The following is a 26,871-nucleotide window of genomic DNA, read 5'->3' as shown; positions in this document are numbered from 1 at the left end:
CATAAAAACATCACCTTTAATCTCCAGGTTGACGGATGCAGGACAGCTGACGCCACCGACCCTTTGACCCACCCACAGACAGCACCTTTTAGTCATGCCTTTGGTGTCTCTTCACACAGTAATTCACCCTTTTCCTACTTTTTTTTTCTCCTCAGGATTGAAAAAACGTACCAGGAAGGCCTTTGGGATACGGAAGAAAGAAAAGGACAATGACTCCACGTAAGTCCTGATCTGTCTTCTTGATGTACTTTGTGAACACAAGGCATGAACGCATGAGGTATGTCAGTTGTTGGTTCCTGTAGTGGAGCAGAGGTCTGGGTGAAACCTCTGAATTATGAGTTATTTTAAGAAAACACTGATACATGGCTGCAGGTCATGCATATTACAGCAGAATGGAAGGATTAGAATAAGTCAGAACAATTACAGGATTAGTATTGAGTGCAGGTCTTGTCAAATAAATGTAAGACTGCCACTTCTCTTATGATTCACAGCTGAGGAGTCAATTCTGAGCTACAGTGATGTATTGTGTATTGTATTGTACAAATAAATCTGTTTGAACAAATCCTTTATGACAGGCTACTATGGATTTACAATTCTAAATAGACCAGTTGGCTTACTTATGAAATATTTGTTCAGGATCTTTTTGAAGCATGATAGTTCTCCAGCCTGTATCTGTAGCTGTGCATGAGACATGTAGACTTAGTGTAAATTGATTCTGTGCTGTGGTGTCTGTGAGAGTCTGATATTTGAGCGAATAAGTGTGTGGGTATGGTGGTGTGAAAAGCATTTCTTTGAATGCTCAAATTAAATGTTGCAGCTCTGCTAAATAGCAAAGCAATTAGTATCAAACTGAAGAGCTCATATGTTACGTGACTTTTCGTGCTCTTCTTTCTTTCCTCCTCTTTTCTTTTTCACAGGGGGTCCCCAGACAGAGACGGGGGTGTAAGTAACAGAAAATATTTTAATATATGTCAACCACTGCAGTCATTTATAAATTACTGTTCACTCTGTAAGTCTTGATTTTGAGCTATAATATCTACTATGTGTGTTCTTTTTACTTGCCAGGAACCCCAAGAGGTTGAATCGGTACTGAACTGTAGACTCTAGTTCTGTGGGTAGACTAACCTCTAGAGTATTTAGTTTAGAGCTTAGAGGTTAGACTGGTAATAGACCTCACATTGTGTTTGTCCATTCATCAGTCAACTGCCAGTGTTGCTGATTCAGTTATCTTTTCATTAGCAGGTTCTCTGAGGAGACTTTAAGTCTACAAAAAGGGCAACAGAATATCCCCTTAAGTCCTCTGGGTAGCTTTAACAGACTTAAATCTTGAAAATATTATGCAGTACTGTACTTACAAGAATCCTTATCAGTTCTTTGGCGACCAAGCATTCAGTTTAGTTTCAAGAAAACACATTTAAAATTTCCAGTATTACATTAATTTGACCAGGAGTTGCAAGCATGAAAGAGGACAGAACCATAGAACAGATAAGTGCTTATAAGAGGAAAATGGGAAAGTATGGGACAGTTTGATGTGACATGACATCAGGAGTACACAGGAGAAAGGTTTATAGAGCAGAATTGGCAGCAGCATAGTTTAACTGATCAGTAGCTAACACAGAAACACGTTCAGTGATAGCACAATAGTGTAGAATATACTGTACCGTCACCGTCTGGTGGGATTTTAATCAAAGCATTTCTCTGTTCTCAGTCTCAGAAGAAGACCAATGGGGCCCCTAATGGCTTCTACGGTGATATCGACTGGGACAGATATGTAAGTATAAGTTTGACTGTAGGATTATGTTTACATATCTTACTGATTTCACACAGTGTTTGATCCTCACCAGCCCACTGCTGCTTTGTTTTTCATTTGGTTTAAATGAGCTTAGTATTGATCCGTGTTATTGTAAAATCATTGTGCTATTGACAAATTTGTCATGTGACATGTTAGAGATGGTCAACAATAGTATATCAAGATGATGGTTTTAATTGTTATCATTTTCAACAATATTGTGCTTAAATTTAACATCCAGATTATGACTTTGTCAACATGTGTTTAGTCATGTTTAAGCAGAGAACTATGCATTTGGTCTGAGCGGAAGTCTTTGTGTAATTAATTGTTTGAATATGTCAATGGGAACCTAAACTGTGGCTGAATTAACCAACGGTACTCTACGAACCAACTGCTGTTTCTCTGTAAGCATTTTATTCGCATACAATGATCATATACAAACACTCAAATATTCCTCTGTTAACAAACATTCAAATGCATTATAAACCATTTATTAGGCAATTTTTAAGGTTTATAAACATCAGTTGTAATGTCATAATGGCCATCCAGATAATGTTTATAAATGTACTGCACACAATTTATCAACCATTAACAAATGTTATTAACTTAAGTGTTATTGAACTATTATTTCACTATCAATTAATGATTGCTGTTGTCATCAAAGAGGGTTTATACTGAGTCACTGTTCCGTGTTTCAGAACTCCCCTGAGGTGGATGACGAGGGCTACAGCATCAGACCTGATGAGGAGTCTGAAGAGGGAGATATCCTCATACATACATTTATTAATCAACAGAAATAACTTGTCTTGTTTTATTTTAAACTGGTGCATACTGATAGGAGATTGAGATTAATTATGATGAAGTTTGTTAGCTTCTGAACGAAGTGTAAAAACACCCAATTAACAAAGATCTAAATAAAGACGGTACGGTGAGGCGCATAACGCAGCTTCAAAAGAATGAGTCATTGATGCAGCAGATGTGAAAACAGGAAGTTCAAAAGAAGTGAAAACCCCACAACATCTTTGTGAAGCATGGAAGTATTACTCTGATCAACATACTGATTCCCCAAACTGTCAGTTCATACTAAGCAGAGACACTCTCTCTCTCTCTCTCTGTATTGTCTGTCTCTGTGAGTGTTTCAGGCAGTCATCAAGTTAAAAGGGTAGTTTCTTGTTGAGGAGCTGAGTTTGGTTACCCAGTGCAATCACATACATGCCTTTATGATATTATGTTAATCAAATGTCAAATAAATCTTGGACTGTGCTTTGCTTTCCTTGACACACCATACTACTCGCGCCCACCACCAAAAAGACCCACTTTTTCTCCTCTGATGAGTCAGAAGAAGATGAGGACCACAGAAAAAAATTCAAAATTAAGATCAAGCCGCTGCCGGCCGATTGTGTAGTGACAGCGCCATCGGTCGACGAGCTCAAAGCCTCCATAGGCAACATAGCCCTTTCCCCGTCTCCTATGGTGAGTAGCCCTGACATCATTAACAGACGGCTGAGTTTTGGTGTTTTAGATTGTGTTTGTCTTCTTTATCCCAGTGTTTTGTTTTACCTAATGATAAGATCTCTGAATGGGTCACAGCTTCACTTTACAGGCTGAGCCCACGTCTGAAATCACAATCCATGTCCCTGTGACGATTGAGGTCAGGTTTATATGATAGCTTGAATTCCATATATTTAATACTCGGTCAGTGCTGTCTGTGACGTCAGTGTTCACCTGTTGAGTCAGGTCTCGTTTTCACGTGGGACAGATGTCCCCACTAAACAGAACCGCCAAATAGCAGGGTGTGAAGCACTTGTTTGAATTGATGCAGCTCAGCTGAGTCCGAAATTCATGCACATGTTCCCTTTAAACAGCCTGTAATTAGCCATGAGACCCTGCCTTTTTAGCTTCTCGCCATAATTCCTGTGTTCTTTAGTGAGGACAGTTAGCTTGAGTGTCAGCCTTGAATAATTCAGGTAGGAAAGTGGGCACAATGAACCTGTGTGTCGGTCTGCTGTGCGGTGAGATTGCATGTGGTCATTGGAGCTTCTGAACTCAATAATTTAATCCGTGTGTTCACCTGCAGGCTCTGTTAACCTGATCTGGTGTGAAGGTCTTTCCATGGCTGATCATGGCTGTGTGCACGTGTGAATTACATCGGAGACATTGGTTGTTTTTGCCACACTGAGGCTTTTGTCTTCATAAATATGGCGCTGAAGTGACAAGTGGATCAACAAAACAATTGCTGACAAGGGTTTTGTTATATCTATTGAGGAAAAAATGACCTAGCTATAGACCTTTTCACAGTTCTAGCCCCTGAAATTTCAGAATTTGCTGCTTTTCTTTGTTTTGTGAATTTGGTATCTTTTAGTTTTTGATTAAAGTGCTTGTTTTTTTTCCCAAAAAACTTTGAAGATATCGTCTTTGCAGCACTCAAAATATGACAGATTTGGTTATGGAACTACTACGCATTCTAGTGTTAGTTGAATATAATAATTATATGTGTGAATGTAACTTAAAATGGATTATAGACATGCCCTTCTTTGAAAGATTCTTGTAATTCATGTAATCCTGTCAATTCACCTGAATGTTACACAAGATCGTGACATTGGAATCACTGGCCTGTAGTGGTGATTATGAAACTGCCACCTTCACCTCCCCACCAGTTCAAATTAGCATCACGTTTGCTTGTGCAGAGCTTTTCTGCTCACACATAAATTGCATGAGTCACAAAGTCACTCCCAGTCCCTGGCAACTCTGGGTAACCTTGGCTGTGGACTGACAATAAAACGGTCTGATGAAAAGAGGAAGAGGGACCAAGTGTTAACGGGGCTCTAGGAACAAACACTGCTTCTTTCCACTTTTTCTAGATGTGTGCTTTTCTTTGAACCAGTCCTATGTGTTGTGTGACTTGCTCCTATTTTAAAAAGCAAGACACATACTTCACAGCAGCCCACAGCCATGTGTACAACATTGAGTTTCCCTTGACTATATTCTATCTAATGTATGGACATTGGTTTTTGCATGTAAATATGACAACCTCTTACCAGAGCTGTGAAAAGGCTTAAACACAAAGTATTACACATTCCCTGATACGCAGTGCTGTATTTAGCAGACAGCCTGAGCTTTACTTCTGCGGTAATATCCGGCATATTCTGCATGAATTATTCATATGTACACAAGTTTGTGAGGGGGACATGATGATTTGAGTTAACAGCTTGTTTCACATACAATCTAAGCCAGGATTCAGCAATCACATGATGTTAGGAGGAGTAGTGGGTAATATGTGTGGATGGAGGGATGAAGAACCGTCTGAATGCAGTGAGGAGTCATACTACTTCTGGTTCATCCGTCTGTATTAATGATTGTAGCTGATGACTGCCTACATCAGACACAGATGCTTTGCCTTGCTTTGAGTTGCCAGTATTGATATGCTTCCCCCTCTAGTCTCCTAACTTTTGCCAACCCTCTCTTCTTTTTATTTGTCTTTTATCTCTCGCTCCTTTCCTGCCTCTAATGATGCTAACTTCTGTAGAGGAGTCCGGTAAGCCTTTGCTTTGCATGCTGTTGTGTTTAGATGTATTTTTTATTCTTGACTGTTACAGTAATACTTTAATCCATCCATCTACTTAATGGTTTGCGTATAAATGTTTTTATACATATAAAATCTGCTCTTTGTTGCTGAAAGTAAGTTGACTGCAAATGAACCAATATATCATGGTTTTATTGGCTGCATTTATAAGGTAAATGGGTGATATGTTATTATAATCTTGTGTGTGTGTTTCATGGTGGTGGTATTTATACAGATTACTGTGTGTGCACGTGTGTTACTACTCAGCATTTATATGGCACACGTGAAATTGTTTGCATAGGTGCCTTGAGTTCAACTGTGCTGTCTTTTAAGGTTTTTGTTTTTTTTGCTGACTAAGACATCTTTAATCTGATTTTAATTGGTTCTTGAGTTTTTTATCCTCCAGTTCTCAGACCAAATAACAAGACTACAAGCAACAGAGGAGACAGGGTAAAGGTCGGGGATGGAGTTAAAATACTGGAAATAATCAAAGCTTGCATTTTATTCCTCCTTCGTACTATCGTCAACAACATTTTAATCAGAGAGGTCTGATTTTGAAGAATTATTTTTATGGTGAAGTCTTCATATTTCATATTGTGTGACATTAGTGTGGTCAGTCACCATGCAGTCAGATCTAGTTCCCTGAGGCAAAGTCAGTCAATTTACAGCCCATCTGAAAGATATTAAGTGTGTCTTCACTCTTGAAAAAAAGAAAAGATACAGTATTGAGTTTCAAAAATGGGACAAAAGAGCTCTAATGAGTTCAGATTCATCCAACAATAGCTTGGAGCGGTTTGTTTTTAACATTGGCTTGTCTGTACACAACTACTTGTGTGGTAAAGGTCATTGTTAATCCCTGACAGAGGCTAAAAGGTCACAGATTGCAACACTTCCTGTTGGTCTTCCTGTTTACATACTGCAGGAAGTCGGTGATTGGTTATGGCAAACAGTGTTGTGCTGTGTCCTGCCACAACCTTGCCAATGAAATGAATCCCTTCCATCAGCATGTCCCGCCCCCTTGTTGCATCACTTTAATCACTCACGGCTCACTGCACAACTGGAACAAGCACAAGAGTGAGGGATGGAGGGAAGAGAGGGTTGGTTCGTGGTAGATATGACGCAGGCAGATGGAGAGATTTCAGCAGAAGTGAAAGAGATCAAGGGGGCGGATGGGAGACTACGAGGGGAAACGAAAGGAGAAGGATTAGAGGGCAAAAAATGACATGGTTTGTCACAAAAAGATTAACAAATAAAGGAAAGGGGATGGAGATGGCGCAAGATAGAAATGAGGTGATATAGGCAACTCCACAAAATATTTTGTATGGTGCCCAGCCACAGCAAGTTCACAGATACAGTGCCTGTAAAAAAAAGTATTAACCCGCTGGATGTCTCCCCCTGTTATTGTTTTCATAAATCAATATAATTTGGATTTTTTGACATAAAAAATTCCCTCCCCCACCCCCCAAGAAATAATGGAAAAATTACAAATAGATTTCTACAAAGTAATGTAAATTAATTAAAAATATGTAATGTAAAATAAGAGATATGTGTAATGATCAACCCCTCCAAGTCAATATTTTGTAGATGCACCCTTGGCCTCAATCATGGCTCTGTAGACAGGTCTCATTCAGGCTTACACCGCAATTTTACTCCATTATTCTTTGAAAACTGCTCAGGCTTTGTCAGGTTGCATGGGGATCAGGCGTGAAACAGCCCATTTCATGTCCAGACACAAATTCTGTATTGGATTGAGGTCTGACCCTTGAGTCGGCCCCCTTTTGTCCTTAAACCATCTCTGTTTAGCTTTCGCTATTTCCTCCGGGTCATTGTCTTGCTTGATTAAAACTTCTCCCAAGTCGTTGCTACATTCATTTGCCCTGTACCTTTACGAGCCCTTCAGGGCCTCCTGCTGAGAAGCATCTCCACAGCATGATGCTGCCACCACCATGCTTCATGGTGGGGATGGTGTGTTTGTGGTGATGTGCAGTGCTTGGTGTCCACCAAACACAGCGTCTAGTCTGATGGCCAAATAGCTCCATTTTGATCTCATCAGACCAAAAAACCTTCTTCCAGCTGACCTTGGGGTCTACCACATGCCTTTGGGTGAACTCTAGTGAAGATTTAATGAGCTTTCTTCAACAATGGCTTTCTCTTTGCCACCCTCCCATAAAGCTTTGACTATTGGAGAACCCAGGCAACAGTTGTTGTATGCAGTCTCTGCCTGCTCAGCTGCTGGAGCTTTTAACTCCTTCAGAGTAGACGTAGGTGTTTTGTGGCCTCCCTCACTTGTCACGATATTGCACGGTCACTCATTTTTTGAGGATATTTTGGCATATTTCTTTCATTGATGATGCTTTTAACTGAACTCCAGGGCTGTTCATTGTCCCAGGTAATCTACATTTCACAAATTGTGAGACTACTAGCACCAACAGTCTGGACCGTTGGTATAGGTCAGTCACTTTCTAGGGGGTGAATATTGATGCAGTCACTTCTTTTACATCATATATTTTTGATTAATTTCCATTACTTTGAAGGACTTCGATGTTTTCACTTTGACAAAGGTTTTTATTTTTGTACATTTTTGTCAAGAACGCCAAATTGTATTAATCATTATTCCCTTTTATATAAGCAATAAAAGGGAATATCATCCAAGGGTATTAATACTTTTTATAGGCACTGTAGTATTAGAGGATTCAGGAATTACCACACCTTGCTTTTTCTCACCATCAGCAAGCAATAACAGAAACACATAGGTCAGTTTGTATGGGTCATATTCAGCTGTGTCCTAATAATGACATTTCTTATCACGTGTTTTTAGATATTTCCGTTTATGCTCAAAAAACCTCAAGGACGCACAAACAATTTCTCATAAAATTTAACACACATGAACCTGAAACACATCTCCATGGACATGTTATCATCCTCATCCCCAGATCTGACCAGCCAGGTCAACATTCTTCTTCTCCTGATGTACATATGATGTCTGCTTTACTGATTTGTCACTCTCTGACCAGGTGTCTCTTCTCTCTTCCTTTTTGCTGGTCACAGAGACGTAGCCCGGTAAGTGTCCTTTTCTTCCCTCTCCTGGGGTCAGGCCGAAAATATGTCACTGCTTCTTGCCCTCTTTGACTCCTCACCTTGTCCATGGAGTTGGTTGAATAAGACATAAAATACGTAGGTGGGTTCAGTGGCTGAGGCGAGGGGTCAAAAGTGTTAGCTGATTTGTCTTGACGTTCATATTTAAGCATAACAATGAAATCATACGTGCAAGTGTACATATTTATTCCGGATTCTAAAGCTCACTGGTGTGCTTGTTTTTCACCTTGAATGGCTTCATGTCTCCGTAGGGAGAGAAAATTTGCACTTTTGACAGCTGGAGCCTTTGATGTCTTACTTCAGTCACTCCCCATCGTTGTGTCGTGTCTCATCTCGTCTGCTCCCGTCTTCCCCCTCTCCTCTCCCCCTCTCTCTCCTTATCTTCTCTCTGCCTTTCTTGGTATTTCTTGGTCTCCCTCTCATGGTGAAGTCATACATATGCTCGCACTCACCTGGTTGTTTAAGAACGCAGCAGGAGAAGCAATATTCTTGTGCTGGTGCCTCTTCAACAACAAAACTAATTTCTTTTTTAACTTTCCTCCCACCAACCTTCTCAGCCGCACACCTTCTCTGGTACCAGGCTTCTTAGCTTCTTAAGACTTCAAAAGCATATTCTGAAGTCTTTTTACATTTCCACTGCAGGCAGCAGCAGTTCACCAAGTTGCTGTTTTCAAACCCAATACTAACCATGTTAGTGTATCCCTAGTGGCAGATACGCAGCTTCTGAAGATTAAGAACTTTGCGTGCCACATTTTAGTGAATGCACATCATTCAGTGAATCACTTATAAAGCATAATTCATTTACACTACAAATTATATCGAAATGATTCAAAGTGACCACTCTCAAGCAGATCAGCATCAGACTATCCAATTTCATACCTCCAGGATTTGCAGTGAGTGTTAACATGTTCTGTTCTTAAACAAGAAACACTCTCAACCACTCTGCCGCTAACTATGCAACCATTTACAGGTAAAGGTCCCATAACATTGAAAGTGAGAGTAATTGTTTTTTAGTTATAAAGCTTTATAAATTCTGTGAAAGTATCAAAACGCTTAATCAGCAGAGAAATGCACACAGCCAGTATTCAGAAAGTGTGTCTTTTAAAGGGGCATTATATAGTTTTGGAGAAGAAATTCAAACTCATAAATCTAATATTTATACTATTAATGAGATGATAAGGCAAACAGGAAAATTAGGTCCCCAGAACACTGTTTGAAGTTGTAAAGGTGGCAGGGTCCGTCACATATAAACATAGTAAAACAGTATCAGTTTATTCATAAAAACAAAGAGTTTCTTTATTTACTCTGTCTGGGCATAACATTTGCAATGATCAGCATGGGAAAAATAATGTGTTTTTGAACATTAAAGCCAAACCCTAACCCAACATAAAAGAATAAACCTAAACCTGATTCTTAATCAGCAAATAGAAATAAAGAAAAATTCATAAAGACCAAAGTAACAACTTCAAGTTTGTGGTTGGCCTAGTGGCACCAACAGCTCTCAGGTCTCATCAGATTAAGTCAACCTGAGAATGAAGTTTAGCATTTGACCATCACTACTGTACAGGTTTACATTTATTCTTGCCATTTTCAAAAATAAGGTGGATTAGTTTGCACTGCCATGCATTGATAACTCTAAGTTTATCAGCATATTTGCAATTGTTGTACATAAAGTGTGCGCTGTAGGATGGTAGCATAATTGTGAACTATTTGAACTGATGTAACATTGTACTGGTTATTGTCTGTTTAATGATGGCATTTTTGAGTTTAATGTCTTTGGATTTTTTTTTATATTTTACTGGGTCTTTTTTTTTGTTACAGGGTTTGAAAAGGAACACATCCAGTAAGTATCAGGCTCACCGTAGCTCACCACAGGTTCAAATATTAATGGTGGTTATTTTCAGAGAATGAGCTGCGAGAGTCACATATGGTATTTCATTATGGGTCCAGGTGAGGAGATTGCCAGACCAAGGCGTGTCGTCCCTACTCTACCCACTGTCGCCCCCGCACCAGCTCCAGCACCACAACCTCCAAGGTATGTATTCCACTCTTCACTGACAACATTCAAGACAATCCATTGCCACTAAATCTAAATGTACTGCAGTGTACAATATGTATTATACTGAATGAGTCAATGCTTACCATCGAACATCATCAGGCCTTTTTAGGAGTTTGGCCAGTCCAAATACATTCTGTCATGGTACATTGATTGATACATTCTGCCATGTTCAGATGAACTGGGGATTTAATCATATCAAATTCATGAAAACTAAGATGGAATTAGTCAGAAAAACATGTATATTGTTTAAGATACATGCGCAGTTCTTACTGGCAGTCTTTTTCTGAGTTTCCAGCACCATTTGATAGCTTGCTCCATTTATATGTATGGTGTAGCTGTTTCCCTAAATGAATTTCTACAACTGGTGAGTGATGCAACTTCTTTCATATTGTCCTTTGTCTGTTCCAACAGTCCACAAACACCTGTCTCTGAAGACACCACAGCCTTATTTGGGCCTCCTCTGGACACAGCCTTTGGAGAACCGAAAAATGAAGGTAATGCACCGTCTTTGTCTCTTAATGTCTTTGTGTCGGTTGTTGGATTTTTCGACACCATATTTGTTATATATAGGAACACATTGAAAAAAAGGCTTTCTTAACACAACTCTCTTTAAGGCTGCCAGTTAAGCCCTGCTTGGCTGTCATAGCAGATACTCTTTCTTACTCTCTCCTCCTCTCCCTCACCCGCACCTATTTCTCTAACATCATTGTTCTTCCCTCAGGCTCTCTGTGCAGTAGTGGATTCACTCCATCTGTCTTTGCTAAGGTCAAAGTTGAAATTGGGTCTGGGAGGTCACGTTCATGTACACAGTGCAGCTCGTTGATATTCAGATTCGGCTGTCACCCACTTTCATCCAGTCCAGTAGGATTTAGCAGTGCAGGCTTGGGGAGAGCTCCTGGCTGTTATGCAACAGCCATGTCAGGCATAACTAATATCAACTCGTACAAATTCCCCTCAGAGAAATAAAACAGCTTTGTATATGTGACACCAGTATCTCTTACTTTGTTACCAATCATGTTTTCATCTTCACAAGATGCTGAATTTGTGTTTAAAAATTTAAGGTTTATTAGCTAGATTTTAAGTAGCCGCCTACAACAACTGCAATAGTTCTGATTGAGAGAGGGGCTGATTAAATTTGATGGTAATTTTGGAGGGTGCAGTTTTAGTGGGTTATTTCGCCTACCATCATGGATTTAAATGGGGTGGATAAAATAAAATAAAATTCAATTAAACAGATACCATATAGATGAATAAACACCTCTCTGAAACATTATAACCTTCATGAAACTAGAATTTATTGTGGGAATGCTACATTAGACTGCTCTGGTTTAGCTAGCTGTTACTCCCAAGTGAATGTATATGATGTAAATTTATTGGATATTTGTTTGAAAGAATTTTAAACAAAAAGATAATCTGATGATGTTTTTGATAAATCCAATGAACAAAATTCCTGAAAATTGAAAGTACTACATCACATTGTGAACCCAATATTTCATAATATGATAAAGGCATCTTGCACCATGTTGGCTGATATAACTAGAAATATTACAGCAAGACAGTGAACAATATAAGAATATCTGTTCAAGATAATTCAACTCTCATATATTTCAGATTGCCTAATGATAATAATAATTGTTTATGAGACAAGTGGTTAGGCTAGTTTTGAGCTGACTTTTTTTTATAGCCATGTTAAAGTAAAGTATATGTTGAATTAATGATAAGATAATGTTGTTATTCTATGGCAGATGTGGTCACAAGTCACAGTCAGCAGATTAGATGCAGTTTGTGGGTCTGTCTTGTGCCAAAATGATTTTTTTCTGCCTCTAGAAATCAGTTTGAGTGAAGAGGGCTGTAGTCATTTCTTCAGATGTCTGCATTTTGTGCTAAATCCTGCGTTTCTCTATTATAGTGGCAGTGGAATTCAGTTGGCAAGCAAAAGACATTGAAGGTGCTTTTGTGGTCTATCACATCCCTCCTGCAGTCGGCCACTGAGGCTAGAAATCAGTTTTATGGATGAAAGATATTTTTGACATGCTGATCTGTGCTGTTTCCCCTCTGACACCCTTTGCTCTTTCGAGCCACAAAGAATTACAAACCCTTAAATGTTTTGGTAGTATTCCCCTTACTTGGCCTTCTCTGTCCCCTCCTGAACTTAGTGGTTCTGTCCGATTCTGATGCGTGGGGGGCTCCTCTGTCAGAGCCTGAAGCCTCTTTGACAAGATCCTTCCCCACAGGAAGTAAGTTTAATCGTTCTATGCATATTGTGCAGCACATCCTCTGCTCCCTGGAATGGCTGCACAGCTCCATTGACGGCTCACCTCATGAACCCCCTCATCCCCTCATGCGACTAACGGACCCCATCAAACAGTTGTGTGGTGATAACACTCAGCTGTAAATGTTTTCATTTCATCTCCCCTTTCGCCACCAAATGATTCATTGTTGTATCTTTTTTAATACATGGGCGAGTTCAGTGCCTGTCTGCCATACTGCACCATTCCTCCCCTCGCTGTGTCCTCCTTGCATTTTGGCATGATGGTGTCCTAATTTACTGTGCTGCATGGTTGATGATTTGTTGGATGATTCCTTGTTCTCAAGTGGTTTTGGTTGCTTGGCAGGAGGCACAATACCTGTCCTGTATGGGTCCAAACTTTCAAAGCTTTTTTTATTTTTACAATAATGTATGTGTATAAGGCTCATCTATGAAGCTGTACTCAGTTAGTGCCAAAGTCAGCCCATCATAATTTGCAGTGACAGGAGAAGCCCAAACATAAACAACCATTAAGGGCTTTAAGGTGTAGTTTCCTTAAGTAACTCACAAGTTTCTTGGGGAGGTTACTGGGAAAACAATTATGGATGATTCTTCCAGTGCTCTTTGGAACTAACATGAGTAACATAGTATCATAATAACTGACAGCACTTGCAGCACTTTGAAGGCCTTAGTTAACTGTGCTCAGCAATAATAAGTGTTAGTACTATTAACGCGATAAATATGCTAAGCTAGATCTTCATGAGTAACTGATTTTTCTGAGGAAGAGGATTAGTGTCCCGTTACTATGGAAGAACTCAGGTCTAGTTATGTGACAGGACTTGCTGGAAGTCACATGCAAGGTTCACAGAGCTTAGGAATAATTTGGAAAGGATCACTTATTGTTGCACTGATACTTGTGCAGGTCCACCTCCACTTCCACCCAAGAATGTCCCCACCTCCACCCCGCCGACTGGCTCCTCCCCTGTAGATGATACTGGTAAGAAATCTTCTTTTCAAACTGTCACCACAGGATAAAACACCTAATATTCTGAAACAGCAGCTTCTTTCTCTCCATCTTTTTGTCTATAGTTCTGTCTGTCATGTTCTATCTATGCATGTAAACATAGTGACCACCTCTGCAGCCGCAGCCTTTGATTGATCACCTGTTGTCTCTGTTTCAGAAGCGTCAACAGAAGCAGACGGCTCCACCAGGAAGCCCTCAATCGCTGACTTGGACAACATTTTTGGACCTGAACCCCCTGCTGGTGAGGAAACGGGTGAATCATGGGTCTGCTTCAGTGAAGAAACTTCTAACCAACCGCCTCTACCAGAAGAACCAGCACCTCCGCCACCAGCCTCGCCGCCCCCACCAGAATCTCCTGCCCCACCCTTACCTATATCACCACCCCCTCCAGAGGACCCTGCACCACCTCTCCCGACCTCCCCTCCCCCAAAAGAAGTACCTGTGCCTCCTCTACCCACCTCCCCACCTCCTTCAGAGGAGCATGCTGCACCTTCTGTCCCCTCAGGTCCTTCTACACCAGAGGACCGAAATCCTCCCATGCTCGCCACCTCTCCACCCCCAGCACCACAAAAGGAGCTTGCGTCTCCTCCTGTTTCCTCTCCCGCTCCCATCAACTCGCCCACCACTGTCCCACCAGCTCCTGCTCCCAAAGCAAGAACCCCTCCAGCGGTTACTCCTCCTGCGGTGACTCCTCCTACGGTGACTCCTCCTGCTGAGGAACCTACAGCACGCCCCGTCCCAGTGCCCCTGGTCCTGTCTCAAGAGGAGCAGTCAAAGAACACAGACACCACCCAACCCAAAGAGGACGGAGGTGAAACTGTCACCTCGCCCAACGATGCGAGCCAGGGGAGCCGGAGTACACCACCCCCACCTCCTCCCCCTACATATCGGACTGTGGTGTCGTCACCGGGCCCCACATCTGGAGCTGGTGGCACAAACAGTGGTGAGTATACAATGATGTCAACATGGGATACTGTTTATAGAGGACTGTTTTTTAAGAGCTTAGATTGGTGGAAAGAGCTTGCTTAGTCTTGTCTAGATAATAAGAACCCTGTTCGGAGGACTATGACTGCTTATCACACGAATTGATTTATGAAAACACAGGTCATCCTCCAATAAGTTGACTAGATATAATAGCATCTGTTGTTTTGACTGAAGATGAGAAAGGATTGTTTTTCCAGCATTGCACCATCTCCAGATTTCTTTTGAGCTGATTGCACCATCTTCATTGTTAGACACAAACTGAGCTGTGAAGGTGCACTGTCTTTTTCCCTGGAAAGGAGGTCATGTTTTGGCTCGGTTGTATATGTGTATGCTGTCGTTCTGCTGCAGAATTGTGTTGTGTTAAAAGAGGCTGTTTTTCTGACTGATTTGTAGTTAAACATTGGACTTTGCTTTGTTTGCATTTTTTTTTTAGTGCATGTATAGTTTCCTCTAGGGCTGGGACAATATGCTTTTCTCCTGATTCGATTTTTTTACATTTTTGGGGGGTGCTGATTCGATTTAAATTGCGATTCTTCAATATTGCTAATTTACGTGATTTTTAGTTTGCTTTTTTAACAGCAGACCATGTGAACAAGTTGAATGATGATGATGTCCACAGACTATATAAGGACCCATATTTCCCCCAAAAATATACATCACGTGTGAGTCAGTTTTTAAGATTTATTCAGCAGCAATATATTTGAACCATTTTAAAGTAAACTCCTACATTTCAACTTACTCTCTCTTTTCAAAAGGACTGCATATAAGAATGCATATAAAAGAGGTAAAGACAAATATGGTGTAGAAAAAATATATACTGTGAGCTCCAGCAACTTCTGTTTTTGCTCCAAAACATGAAGTTCTGTGGCACGTCTATGGAAAAATCCAGTCACGCCGTACTCATCCGAGTAATCTTGCTAAAGCCGGCAGCTTTTGGACACGCTGAGAGGCCAGGTTGAGTGTGTGCACATAGCACTTGACATGGAGAAAGTCAGCTAACCGTGCGGCTAAATGTTCCTGAATCCTGTATTCCTCACAACACTATAAGGCCGCAGGTCTTTGCAAATAAAGTTGAGGATTGATTTATTTATGCGTTTTGTTTTTTTCAGAACTGCTGGGTATTTTGTACAATGCTACTTTAAGTGTCTGCTGGCTTGCTGCTGCGGATAGTTTGGCTTGGTTTGGTTTAGCTCTGCATTTACCTCAGGATGGTGTCTTGCTAGGTGGGCAGTAAGGTTTATCGTGTTTCTGCAGTATGTGATGTGTGCTTTACATAGTTTACAAATAGCTTTCAACATGTCCAGCTTTTCCCTTCAAAGCAAAAAATCCAAAATGCACAATACGTGTGAAGAAAAATCTCAATACATGGGAGAACATTGTTCAAATTTAGGTCAGTGGTTCACAAAAGAAAGTGTTGGACTAATAGCTGGCCAGCAACTGTAACAAGCCAGTGCTTTTTAGAAATGTTTTTTTTCCTGGTTACAGCTTTAAGATATCCTGTCAGTGGTAACAGACACCCGAAGCAGTGAGAATAGGAAGTTGTCTGTTTTCACTCTTTTATAGAGGTCTCGGTGATGGTAATGGCAATTGGTGATGTAACTTTATGTCCAAGTGTTTTGAGTAGGCTAAAGGGTAGTACACACATAAAGATTTTTATAAATCTTAAGAGATTTTTTTTATCTGTAGAGCCCCACACATGAAGAATAAAAAATCAGCTTTGATGGTACTGTGTGCAGTGTGCTCCAATATTCTCAGCACAGGACACCATACACATAAAGATTATCTGTCTCACGGCCGATCTAGAATCTAGTCCTCCGAGCCAGAAATATCACGTGATCAAACGTGATCTACAGTAATCAATGGCAACAACCCCAGCGTCACCAGGCAAGAGCATAGACTGTACATAAAGTAAAAGCAAATAAACGTTTTAAAACATAAAAGACATGGAAGACATAGAAAAGTTAACTAACTTTTTTAGCAGCGTTTCATAGAGGGCGGGAGTCAGTGGCACTTATTACACTGAGCAAACTCACCTCGAACTTTTGAGTCAAACTAAAGTTTTTTAACCATCATATAGTGAAATACAGTTTTACCATCATTGTTACTTTTATACTAGTAACTCCCTTAATTTTGATGCAGAGCTGCAGTGAGAAGATGAGACAGATGCGCTCTGTGTTTTACTCTTTAATTATTTATTTTAATCATTTAAATCCGACTTCCACAGAAAGGAACATATTCGTATATGGGTATGATCCCTGTCTGTTATACTAGCTAGATCATCACTGAAATGTCCTCAAGAAAAGAATGGGAACACTGACATGTCTGACCAAGTATTATGTAGTAATCCCTCTGTGTTTCTCCTCGGCAGGTTCCTCCTCTCCAGTGCGACCTGCCACTCCTTCATCAGTAAACGCCACCCCACCACCACCTCCACCTCGCCCCCCTTCACGGCCCAAACTTCCTCCAGGAAAACCCTCTATAGGAGATGTAGTAAGTCTTGCAGTATATGATAATTTTACTTATATTTGAGATGGTTGTGCTTTGATATTTCTGCAGCTGTTTTGGTGAAGTTAGCAACTTGCAGGAAAAGCCAAACACAACGGTACAACTTGCTAATGGTTGAATCCACTTTTACTGATAACCATTAACCTGATAACTAGAAAAATTTGATTGTTAAATGTGTTCTCTGAAAGCGGAACAAGCGATCTCATAAGATGCAAAAACCTTCAACCTTAAAATATGTTTTCATTTTGTTCACTCTAATCCCTCTTTGTCCTTTTTATGTTTTCAGAATCGTCCGTTCAGCCCACCGGTGCACTCTGCCAGCCCCCCTCCCATCGCCCCACTGGCACGGGCCGAGAGCACCTCCTCTATCTCCTCCACCAACTCCATGAGTGCCGCCACCACCCCCACCGTCGGTAAAGAGCTCTCCGTGTCCGTGTCAGGTGTGTGCTCCCTGTCGTCTGAAGCCCGCAGTCACAGCAGCGACAGCTGAATTTAAGTGTTCATGTTGAACATTAAAAGTTCATTATTGACTTTATGCTCTGGCCCCGTACTTCCTTATGTTCAGAGTTTGTGTTGAATGACTCATTCAGTTGTATATTCATTCATTTCTAAATTAATTTTTTTATTATTTTCTGGTGGCGACAGTTTCCTGAATATTATTAAAGCAGCTCCGCGACCTAGTATGTAATTATCATACAGTCATAAACTCAAGAATGTTAGCAGATACCAGCTGTGATGGATTGGAACAAAACATGACTTCAGTCATTTGTATCTTGAGTTCTCTGCATGTAACATAAGAATTAATAACTGCTAAAGATCATTTAGTTACAATGAATTGTTAAACTGCACATAAATATTGTGTCTGGTTTAGGCTGACACATGCACAGACAATTCCTATTTACACTCCCTCACACACTCACATGCTGTATGAGTGGGAGGTGTGAATGTGCAGCGGGGTGTTAATTTTTATTTGACATCACAACCATTCTCAAGAAACCCTCCTCTAATGAATTAATGGCACAGAAAGAGTTTATGCTCCCTGTTTTAACTTTCCAGTCAGTGTTGGAGGACCTTGCAGTGCAGAGTGAGTGGATAATGGCCAATCTCAGTAGACTGTATCATGGCTGAGTCATAATAGAATTAAAACATAGACACACTCTGGAGGCAGCAGCAGTTACATAAAAACAGAATATAGTCCCTGGTTTTAGGTCGATTTTTTAAAAACAAATTGCACAACCAAACAAATATTAAAGCGGCTTAACTAGATTCATACCATCACATCAACAAATGTCCGTATGGAGATTTTGCTGAGGTCGTTATTTTAGCTCTCACTGTATACATTATTCATTAATTGTGGCTTTGTTGATGGGCTAAAACACTGATGGCTATGATATAAAAGTCCCAGAGACTGTTGTAATTATAAAGTCACCCTATTCCAGTTTGGGGTTTTTTTTCATTTCACCATTTCATTTTGTTTGACTTAAATATGCATTTTCTTTTGTTGTTGTTTGCAGTTTCATTTTTGTGTACATAATAGAACTTTTCAGATTTTTTAAAATCTTTTTTTTCCTTGGTTTCATTTGTTTTCTGTTTTTTATTTTTTTTGTTTTGCCGTTTGTTTGTCTCTCTATTTGTCCGTTGGCTTGTCAGAAGACGATGCTTATGTAGACAAACTGCCCACCTTTGAGAGACACTTTGATTCGTTTGCAGGTACAGTAATGATCCCCTCAGAGAGAGGAGAGGGGATGGGGGTTGTGAAGGGGGTTGGAGGAGTGTTCCTGTGTCTGTTTTCAATCTGTTTGATGCTCTTTACCCAGAGTGCACTTGACACAGAAGGGTAAAGGCCATCACTGAGTGTTTTTGAACGTTCTCAATCGATGTCAAGACTGTAGGTATTGGGGCAGTGAGACTCTTTTTGGTCTTTTGTCCCACATTCTGGCACAATTTGGAAAGCCTTTTCAGCCTCATGTTTACCTTTTTAACTTAAAAACCTCTCAGATTATGAGATGTATTAAAAGACAGTTTCTGTGTCATTATCCTAATACCTACTTGTCTGACCAATCTACCCAAGGTTTTGCTCAAAGATGTAGGGAAATACCACACGTTCATTTTTTTTTTTCTCTTCAACTGTGGCAGCATTTTTCAGTGAAGTCGTCATTTTTCTTCATTGTTTTGCTCTCGCCAGCTCATGCCCACACATTTCCCGAGTATTTAATAGATATGATTTAATAGAGCCTCACTCTCTCGTTCATATCTGCGCATCTCACTCTCTCATTCCCTCATTCACTCACAGAAAGAAAATCTGCCAAAAAAAAAAAAAATGAAAGCCGTGGCGACACAAAAGCTGCATCTATTGCATAACCTTTTTTGTTATAACGGAAAAGTTTCGAGTGTCTTCCCCTTTGCCCATCTGCCCGCTCGTGAGACTTTTCTCTCTGTTTTATGACTGTGCACCAGTGGCTGTCTCGCCATGTCACCATGGCAACCTCCTGTCTCTTCTCTTGGCGACACATACTGTGTGTGTGTGTGTGTCTGTGTGCAGTGCAGTCACTCCCAGATACCTTTACTCTCAGTCTGCAACACAAGAGTGTGTTTGAGTGTTAATGTGCCGCTGTGTGTTCAGTGGGCATGTCTGAAGAGCTCCTTATCTGTGGGCCCTTGAGATCCATATTGTCCGTCTTTTCTCGCTCTCACGTACACTCAAACATACACTTACTCACACACTGCCAGATCAGAGCTGCTGAATACAGAGTCGTTTGAAGTCTGGCATGAGAATTAGGCCGAATTAGACAGGCAGCAGCTGTTTGGTATTCATGCTATCCTCTCCCTACCGCTGGAGTAGCACGACACAGCCTCAAGTTCAACCAATCTCCACTGGCCTTAAAGCCTTGGTCTACTCCCACGCTTGACCCAGTGGCCCCCCCCCCCCCCCACCTCTCGCACATGTCACTCGCACACTCTCCAGCCACAGAAAAATGCAGCCCCAAACCCCGCCCTCCCAGTCTGAACACCTGCCCTTTTGTTCTTTTCATGAAGCACTGCGCTGCTCTCATCGCTCCATCACACAACACTCTGGTTAGTCCACTCACTCAACGACACACCTTCACAGCTGGGACCCCACATCAAAACAATAGGATGGATGGGAAAAGGCCTGCCCTACTCTTGCCAGGGTGATTGCCCAGTTGAACTGAAACACCGACATGAGTTATGAATCACTGGGAGATTCCCATTTTTGTCACATACAATGGAGGCTGTTTATGAAAGGTATCCCTTGCAATGCTTGTTCTTGTCAAAATCAAACTGCAACCCAGTTCTGGGGCTGGATCCTCCAAAGACTGAATTCATAAACCAAAGACATGATGACCATCCAGGAAGGCTTGTCTCTGATGAAAGGTACCTCCAAATTCTGCTTCTTTTGTCCAAAGTTTAAGGTCAGAACCAGTGAATCCTTCGCAGCCTGCAGTGAGCTGTGTTCCACCAATTCCCAACCATTTCGGAATATAATACAAGAATATTCCCTTCTCAAATTGGAATATTATAAATACTTGTCATGTTCCCGAAAGGCTAAAATCTAGTGAGAAAAAATGAGTTTACAAATGAAATCCCTTTGTGATGAACTTGAACCGGAATTGTCTAAATGCACTTTTACACCTTCATGGTCTGCATCTCTTGGAGGTTCCAGCCCCTGAAAAATAGGATGCAGCATCTCTCTGTGCACCACAGTCCCTCCTTCTCCCTGCTCTCTGGTTTAGGTCTCATGACTGCCCCCTGCAGGGTGTTTTGAAACAAAACCATCTGAATCTGTCCGTTTCATAATTTGGAAAGAAGAGGCCTGAAAGGAAAATGTGAACATAGTAAGCTTAAAGGGACACAACACCCCAAAATTTGATAAACACATTTTTAACTGTAGTGTTATTTAGTCATTTAGATTTTCTGTGAGTGTAGAGATGGTGGCTGTAGAGATGTCCGCCCTCTCTCAAATATATTGGAAGTAACTATCACTGGGCATTTAGTACTCAAAGCACCAACATTTGAAAAACTCTACTCCTTTTTTTTTTTTTAGAAATCATGACACGGTTGCTGAAGATAATCCACAGCACCTGTTGTGAGGAGTTTCATGTTGGAATTATTTTCTTTCTTCTAAACTACATCTGCAAACTGCATTGCAGTACAATCAGTGATGCTAGTCACTGAAGTTAAGCAATAAATGAAGTGAGTAAAAAGTTAAGTCGCCTCCTAGATTAGGTTAGCTAGTGAAAATATAACATAACTGAAAATGAAGATTCCGAAGTGAAGTGCAGGTACCTAAGAATTGTACTCAAAATGTACTTAGTTACATTTGATTTATGGTTGAACTGTCCTTTTAAGACTCAGTATGAACCTGATAAAGAAAGTGGTCCCAGCTTTGCAGGGGATCCCGTGTGCTACTAAAATTGCCACAACTCGCACATCAGCTGGTGCAGAATTGCATTTTCATCATGTTGCGCTCTTGGGAAAACATTAGCTGCTGCCCCTGAAACTGTCAACCACCAAACTGACTCCTCTGGCGGCCCCGTCCCCTCAGACTCCACAGCCTCGACTACCTCTCTCCTGCGCTGCACATCTTGTACATTGAGTCGCACTGCTGCCAACGAGCAACACACACCTAGCCGCTCACTCCTACCTTTCCTCACGCACGCAAGCACCCACGCAACACACCATCCCGTCGCACCCGTGTCGTCACGTGTCCTGTCTCGTCTTGCCGTGGCCCTGTGTCCCTCTCTCGTCCTCCACCCCCCGGCCTCCACCTCCACGTTTCACTTCACCGTGACGTGTGATAGACCTGCCATGTGAGACTCACGCTACTGTCCTTCTCTCCTTTCCCCCTCTCACCCCTCCTCACCCACTTCCCTCCCTTCCATCCCTCTTCCTCCCCCCTCCTCCTCGTACCTTTTACCCTGACCCCAATCTCCCTCCTCCACCCCTCCACCCCACACAGAGAATGACCAGCCATCCCTTGTATGGTTTGACAGAGGGAAGTTTTATTTAACCTTTGAAGGTAAGTTTGCTCTGCACCAGGGTAGCGTTCACACGGCACACTCTCTGAGGCTCATTTGTGCAAGCTTCGCCCCTCCCTTGCCCCCTGCCCCTGTCTTTCCTTCCTCTCTTTCCTCCCTTCCTTCCTTCCCTCCTTGCAGTCCAACCATCACCCTAACCCAGGCCATGCTAATATCCTGGCTTTGCCCCGTCATATGCGGTCTTGCCTTCCTCTACCTTCTCTTCCTCACATTGTTCATTCTCATTTCGTCTGCGCTGACTGCCTTTCATTCATCCCCTGAAGAATCATCGTTCTTTGTGTATTTCACTAATCTTTCTGTCGTCACTTTTGGTCCTTTGGTACTTGGTTTGATCTTTGGACTGTCTGATCTTCTTTTGATCTCGTCAGAATAAGCCGGCTTCAGCAGCATGTCTGAAACGAGCATGCACATCTCTTTCAGTCTGCCTGCTTCTGGTCTTTCCTTTCTCATCTACCTGTTCTTACTCAATTAAAAGCTGATGCCAGTGTCTAACATGCTGTATAAAAAATGATTATATTTAAGGGAGATATATGAGTCTATTTCTACAGTTTCCCAGTCAAAGAGCAGAGAGAAATGGGTTGTCCTCTTACGCACATAACCTGCTGTTTTCATGCCACCTTACTAACACCAATATTTGTTCTCATTTCTTTCTTTCTAATCAGTTTCATTTCATAGCAGTAGTTCGCACACCACTTGTTCCTCATTTCATCCACACATTGTTGGTTAGGAAGAGAGTAGAGTCGTGATTGGGGAGTTGTAACATGTAACATCTATTCTTAATCCACTGACATCTTTGGGCTGTTACGTGTTATTTTGGGTTGCAGCTGTTTGACCTTAAAGTTCAGGTGCATGTGTGTGTAGTCAGGCGATTTTAACATGTATTTGTGTGTCCGTATGCATGTTTGTTACCTCCAGGCTGCTCCAGAGGGCCCAGTCCTCTCACCATGGGGGCTCAGGACACGCTTCCTGTGGCCGCTGCATTCACAGAGACAGTCAATGCCTTCTTTAAAGGAGCTGATCCCAGCAAGTAGGTCAACAAATAGCATCACGCAGTCTAGCATATCCTGTCATTTCTTCTTACAGTAGGGAATGTAACTGAATGGATTAATGTCACCATCAGTGACTATAGCTGTTCCTATGATGCATCTGTGACTGTTATAAACAACTTTTTCTATGGCTGACTACACAGAATTGCATAGCTGCTATATCATATTTAAGGATTTGATACAGTTATTCTCCTAAACAAATCTTGTGTGTCGTGTTTCGAAACAAGTACTTATCATTCGCAGAGGGGTTTAAAACTTTGTATAAATTTGTTAAAAACTCATTAACATGACAGAAATAATGTTATTTAAGATTCCCCAACGTCAACCCAACGTGTTCAATATTAAAGAAATAAATGTGTCAACTAACCAGAGCCTTCTGCTGCTGTGACATAGTAACATTTTATAAGGAGCATTTTAGGAACATCTTTAGAATGAAAACACTGCACAGATAACTAGCTCGCTGCTCCCGTCCTCTGTTCACTTTGACACTGAATAGGCCCAGGAGACCAAGGTGACAACCTCGCCTAGCTAGTTAGCCAGTTAGTTAGGTAGCATGCACAGGCTTGTAAAGCTAAATACATAGTTTCAGTGTCAATGTATTTAATTACAGCTACAGCTGTAGTTATGTCAGAATTATTTTGGCATTGCTGTAGCTAACAGGTGCTAACTACATAACTCTGGTAGCAGTCGTTGCTAGCCTCATGAGGCACAGGGACTGTGATTGACAGCTGAGAGGGTGGTGACCACACCAAAGAACACACAAAGAGTAAAATAGAGAAATCAAATACACACTATACAGTTTATTTTGATGTCTGTCTCTCCAGTCTTTCCTCCCTCTCTAACCCTCTCCTTGTCTACCTCTTCCTCCTCAGGTGTGTTGTGAAGATCATAGGTGAGATGGTTTTGTCGTTTCCGGCGGGAATAACGCGGCACTTTGCCAATAACCCGTCCCCTGCCGTGCTAACCTTCAGCATAACCAACTACAGCCGACTGGAGCATGTGTTGCCTAACCCCCAGCTCCTCTGCTGGTAATGACACTGCTGTGAACTCACCACCTCACTGTTGCAACAAAATCATAAACACAGTTGTTCCACTGGAGCCATTGGCTCAGTGAAGAAGTGAAAAGATATGATGACACTACAACTCTTACTGCATCCTCCTCACATGTGTAGCTCAAGTCTGAATGCTTTATTGTTCGACTTGGAAATTACCCCCAGTTTGAGTTTTTGTAATTTAACTAAACTTGAAACCAAATCAAATGTTCTTACTCACGGTGCATTATAAATAGTTTTAATAATATGAATTTCTCATAGAGCATCTGAGTAATAGCTTAGACAACTTGTTACATCATGTAATTACAATGAGTCACCTTCTTGTTATACTTGTATAAGGGCAAACGACAGACTCTTTTGTTTCCAATTCATTGTGTATATTTCATGATAATCATTGTGTATTTCATTCTCAAAATAATGCTTGTTCCCTCACAACAAATCCTACTAATCCCACTTAAGGTATGTTATAGTGATCAAGCAAAGCTAATTGAGACTTTTTGTGCACATGTGTTTTCTAAATACAGTGTCTAAAACAGCTTCAAAGTTAATCAAGATCAGACAAGGAAATTAAAAGATAGATAAAAATGACAAAATGAATGCATCGAGAGGATTAAAAATATGTTAAAACCTAAAATAGTAAATCACAAATGTGATCATGGACATTTTTTTGTATCTGAAATAAGGATGTAAAATCTGAGATATAGCTCATCAACCATTTAAGAGTTTGGTTGTTTGGTAACAACCAGGCAAGATGAGTAACTTTCAGTGAGATCATCTCAGGCACAAGTGCTGACTGTGTACTGAATCATCATGAGGTCATCTGAGTTTCCAGACAAACAGAGGTCAGCTTTTTTCCCATCCTGTCTTTCTTTTTTATTTAAGTTTGCCTAATTATTTAAGTTTTAACTAATTAACTTGACACCCATAAAAACCAATATTATGTTATGTTAGGTATTATGTTATGTAAGTTATACAAAACATCACTGTTCAGTGCCTAAAAATACTGCCTAATTATCTGTTGCTTATGTGATCATTACAAAGTTATTTTGTAATTTCTACAGTCGTGAAATGTTTTTCCTGCCGAGTCCTTGTAAAATCAGTGTAAAGCCTGATCTCTTGCCCTATTGTTAAAATTAAAATGCTGACCAAACCTGTCATTAGTTCCAAATTAAGTTAGTTTTATCTGCTCAGATATTTCTTTCAATCTGCACTATAGGTTCATAAAATGAGAAATGAGAAATTCCTCAGCTTTGACAAATTATCAGGACCTTGATCGTGTTTTTCTCCCCCACCAGCGACACCACCACACAAAGCAAGGCCGATTCCAAGGATTTCTGGGTGAACATGCCAAACCTGATATCCCATTTGAAGAAGGTGGCAGAGCAGAAGCCACAGGCAACATACTACAACGTGGACATGCTCAAGTATCAGGTGAGCTCTCATAGCCCCAAAAGTTTCTGCTACCTGCAAAAGTTTTTTTTTTAATGAAGGACTGTAGGAACACCATGACGCTATATAAGAATCAATTAATGTTAGATAAAATGCTTTGGAATTATTAGTTAAGTTGTGTCTGCATGTTTTCTGCCTGTGCAGGTTTCGGCGGAGGGGCACCAGTCGGTACCCCTGAATCTAGCGGTGAGCTGGAGATGTGAGCCAACCAGCACTGACCTGAGGATAGACTTCAAATACAACGGAGAGGCCATGACGTCGCCAATGGCCCTCAACAACGTCCAGTTCCTCGTCCCTATCGATGGAGGGGTTTCAAAACTACAAGCTGTCTTACCTCCTGCTGCATGGTACAGTCTAAACTCTGTCATGGTATTAACTACCATTCAACATACAGTGCATATACCATTTATGCCTGGGTGCATTGTGATTGGCTCCAGGGTGTCAATTAACTCCTGATATGTGGACACATATGGAACTACTCAAGCAGATTTAACTGTCTGCACACCGTTCTACATTAATCAGTATCTGATCTAATGTTTTATCTACAACACTATAGTCTGAACGCATGTAATCATCTCACATCCTGTTCAGTATTTGACTTGCTACCTCAACACGCGTAATGACATGACCGATCATATGTTTGTGAAAATCTTGAAATTGATTTTGGGGCCATGGAATGGCTGTTTGGCCAGCAAGTCATGTTTTGAAATGTAATGTAATGAACATGAAATATTGAAAATATTAATGGTGTTTTTTGTCGTGACAGGAACGCGGAGCAGCAAAGAATTCTCTGGAAGATTCCTGATATCTCACAGAAATCTGAGAATGGAGGTAAGATGCACCGAGTTGTGATAAGATATTCTTTAAAGAATAGCCTTGTGGTGACGGATGAGAAAGTCCTGCTTTTTGTTTTACATTTATAAAAGGTCTGTCATAAAATTGGGCTCAGAACAACCTGATGACAGCTTCGGTGTCACCTTTGATACTTTTAGACTTCTGA

The 26,871-nt window shown here is 41.0% G+C and overlaps 1 protein-coding gene across 25 annotated transcripts in view; it reads left to right on the top strand.

Moving 5' to 3' along the window:
- The window catches only part of sgip1a (SH3GL interacting endocytic adaptor 1a), a 78,656-nt gene that overhangs the window by 43,964 nt on the left and 7,821 nt on the right, over positions 1-26,871 (top strand). For 17 of the 25 annotated variants that reach the window (XR_005077723.1, XM_037114533.1, XM_037114540.1 and 14 more), the window contains 21 exons: positions 156-219; positions 918-942; positions 1,709-1,771; positions 2,488-2,551; positions 3,078-3,262; positions 5,316-5,324; positions 8,400-8,411; positions 10,269-10,290; positions 10,392-10,482; positions 10,918-11,000; positions 12,663-12,743; positions 13,677-13,751; positions 13,936-14,721; positions 17,131-17,252; positions 17,554-17,707; positions 22,246-22,305; positions 23,240-23,351; positions 24,243-24,398; positions 25,718-25,853; positions 26,016-26,218; positions 26,638-26,702. Coding sequence is in view for 24 of the 25 variants with exons in the window: in XM_037114533.1 (XP_036970428.1) it covers positions 156-219; positions 918-942; positions 1,709-1,771; positions 2,488-2,551; positions 3,078-3,262; positions 5,316-5,324; positions 8,400-8,411; positions 10,269-10,290; positions 10,392-10,482; positions 10,918-11,000; positions 12,663-12,743; positions 13,677-13,751; positions 13,936-14,721; positions 17,131-17,252; positions 17,554-17,707; positions 22,246-22,305; positions 23,240-23,351; positions 24,243-24,398; positions 25,718-25,853; positions 26,016-26,218; positions 26,638-26,702 (2,568 nt within the window). In the remaining variant the exon portion in view is untranslated. The remainder of the gene's footprint in view (positions 1-155; positions 220-917; positions 943-1,708; positions 1,772-2,487; positions 2,552-3,077; positions 3,263-5,315; positions 5,325-8,399; positions 8,412-10,268; positions 10,291-10,391; positions 10,483-10,917; positions 11,001-12,662; positions 12,744-13,676; positions 13,752-13,935; positions 14,722-17,130; positions 17,253-17,553; positions 17,708-22,245; positions 22,306-23,239; positions 23,352-24,242; positions 24,399-25,717; positions 25,854-26,015; positions 26,219-26,637; positions 26,703-26,871) is intronic. The other 8 variants (XM_037114546.1, XM_037114547.1, XM_037114549.1 and 5 more) reach the window with 8 other exon arrangements.

Source organism: Acanthopagrus latus, chromosome 11 (genome assembly GCF_904848185.1).
Source record: "Acanthopagrus latus isolate v.2019 chromosome 11, fAcaLat1.1, whole genome shotgun sequence".
Lineage (NCBI taxonomy): Eukaryota > Metazoa > Chordata > Actinopteri > Spariformes > Sparidae > Acanthopagrus > Acanthopagrus latus.
This window is presented reverse-complemented; position numbering and strand designations above follow the sequence as displayed.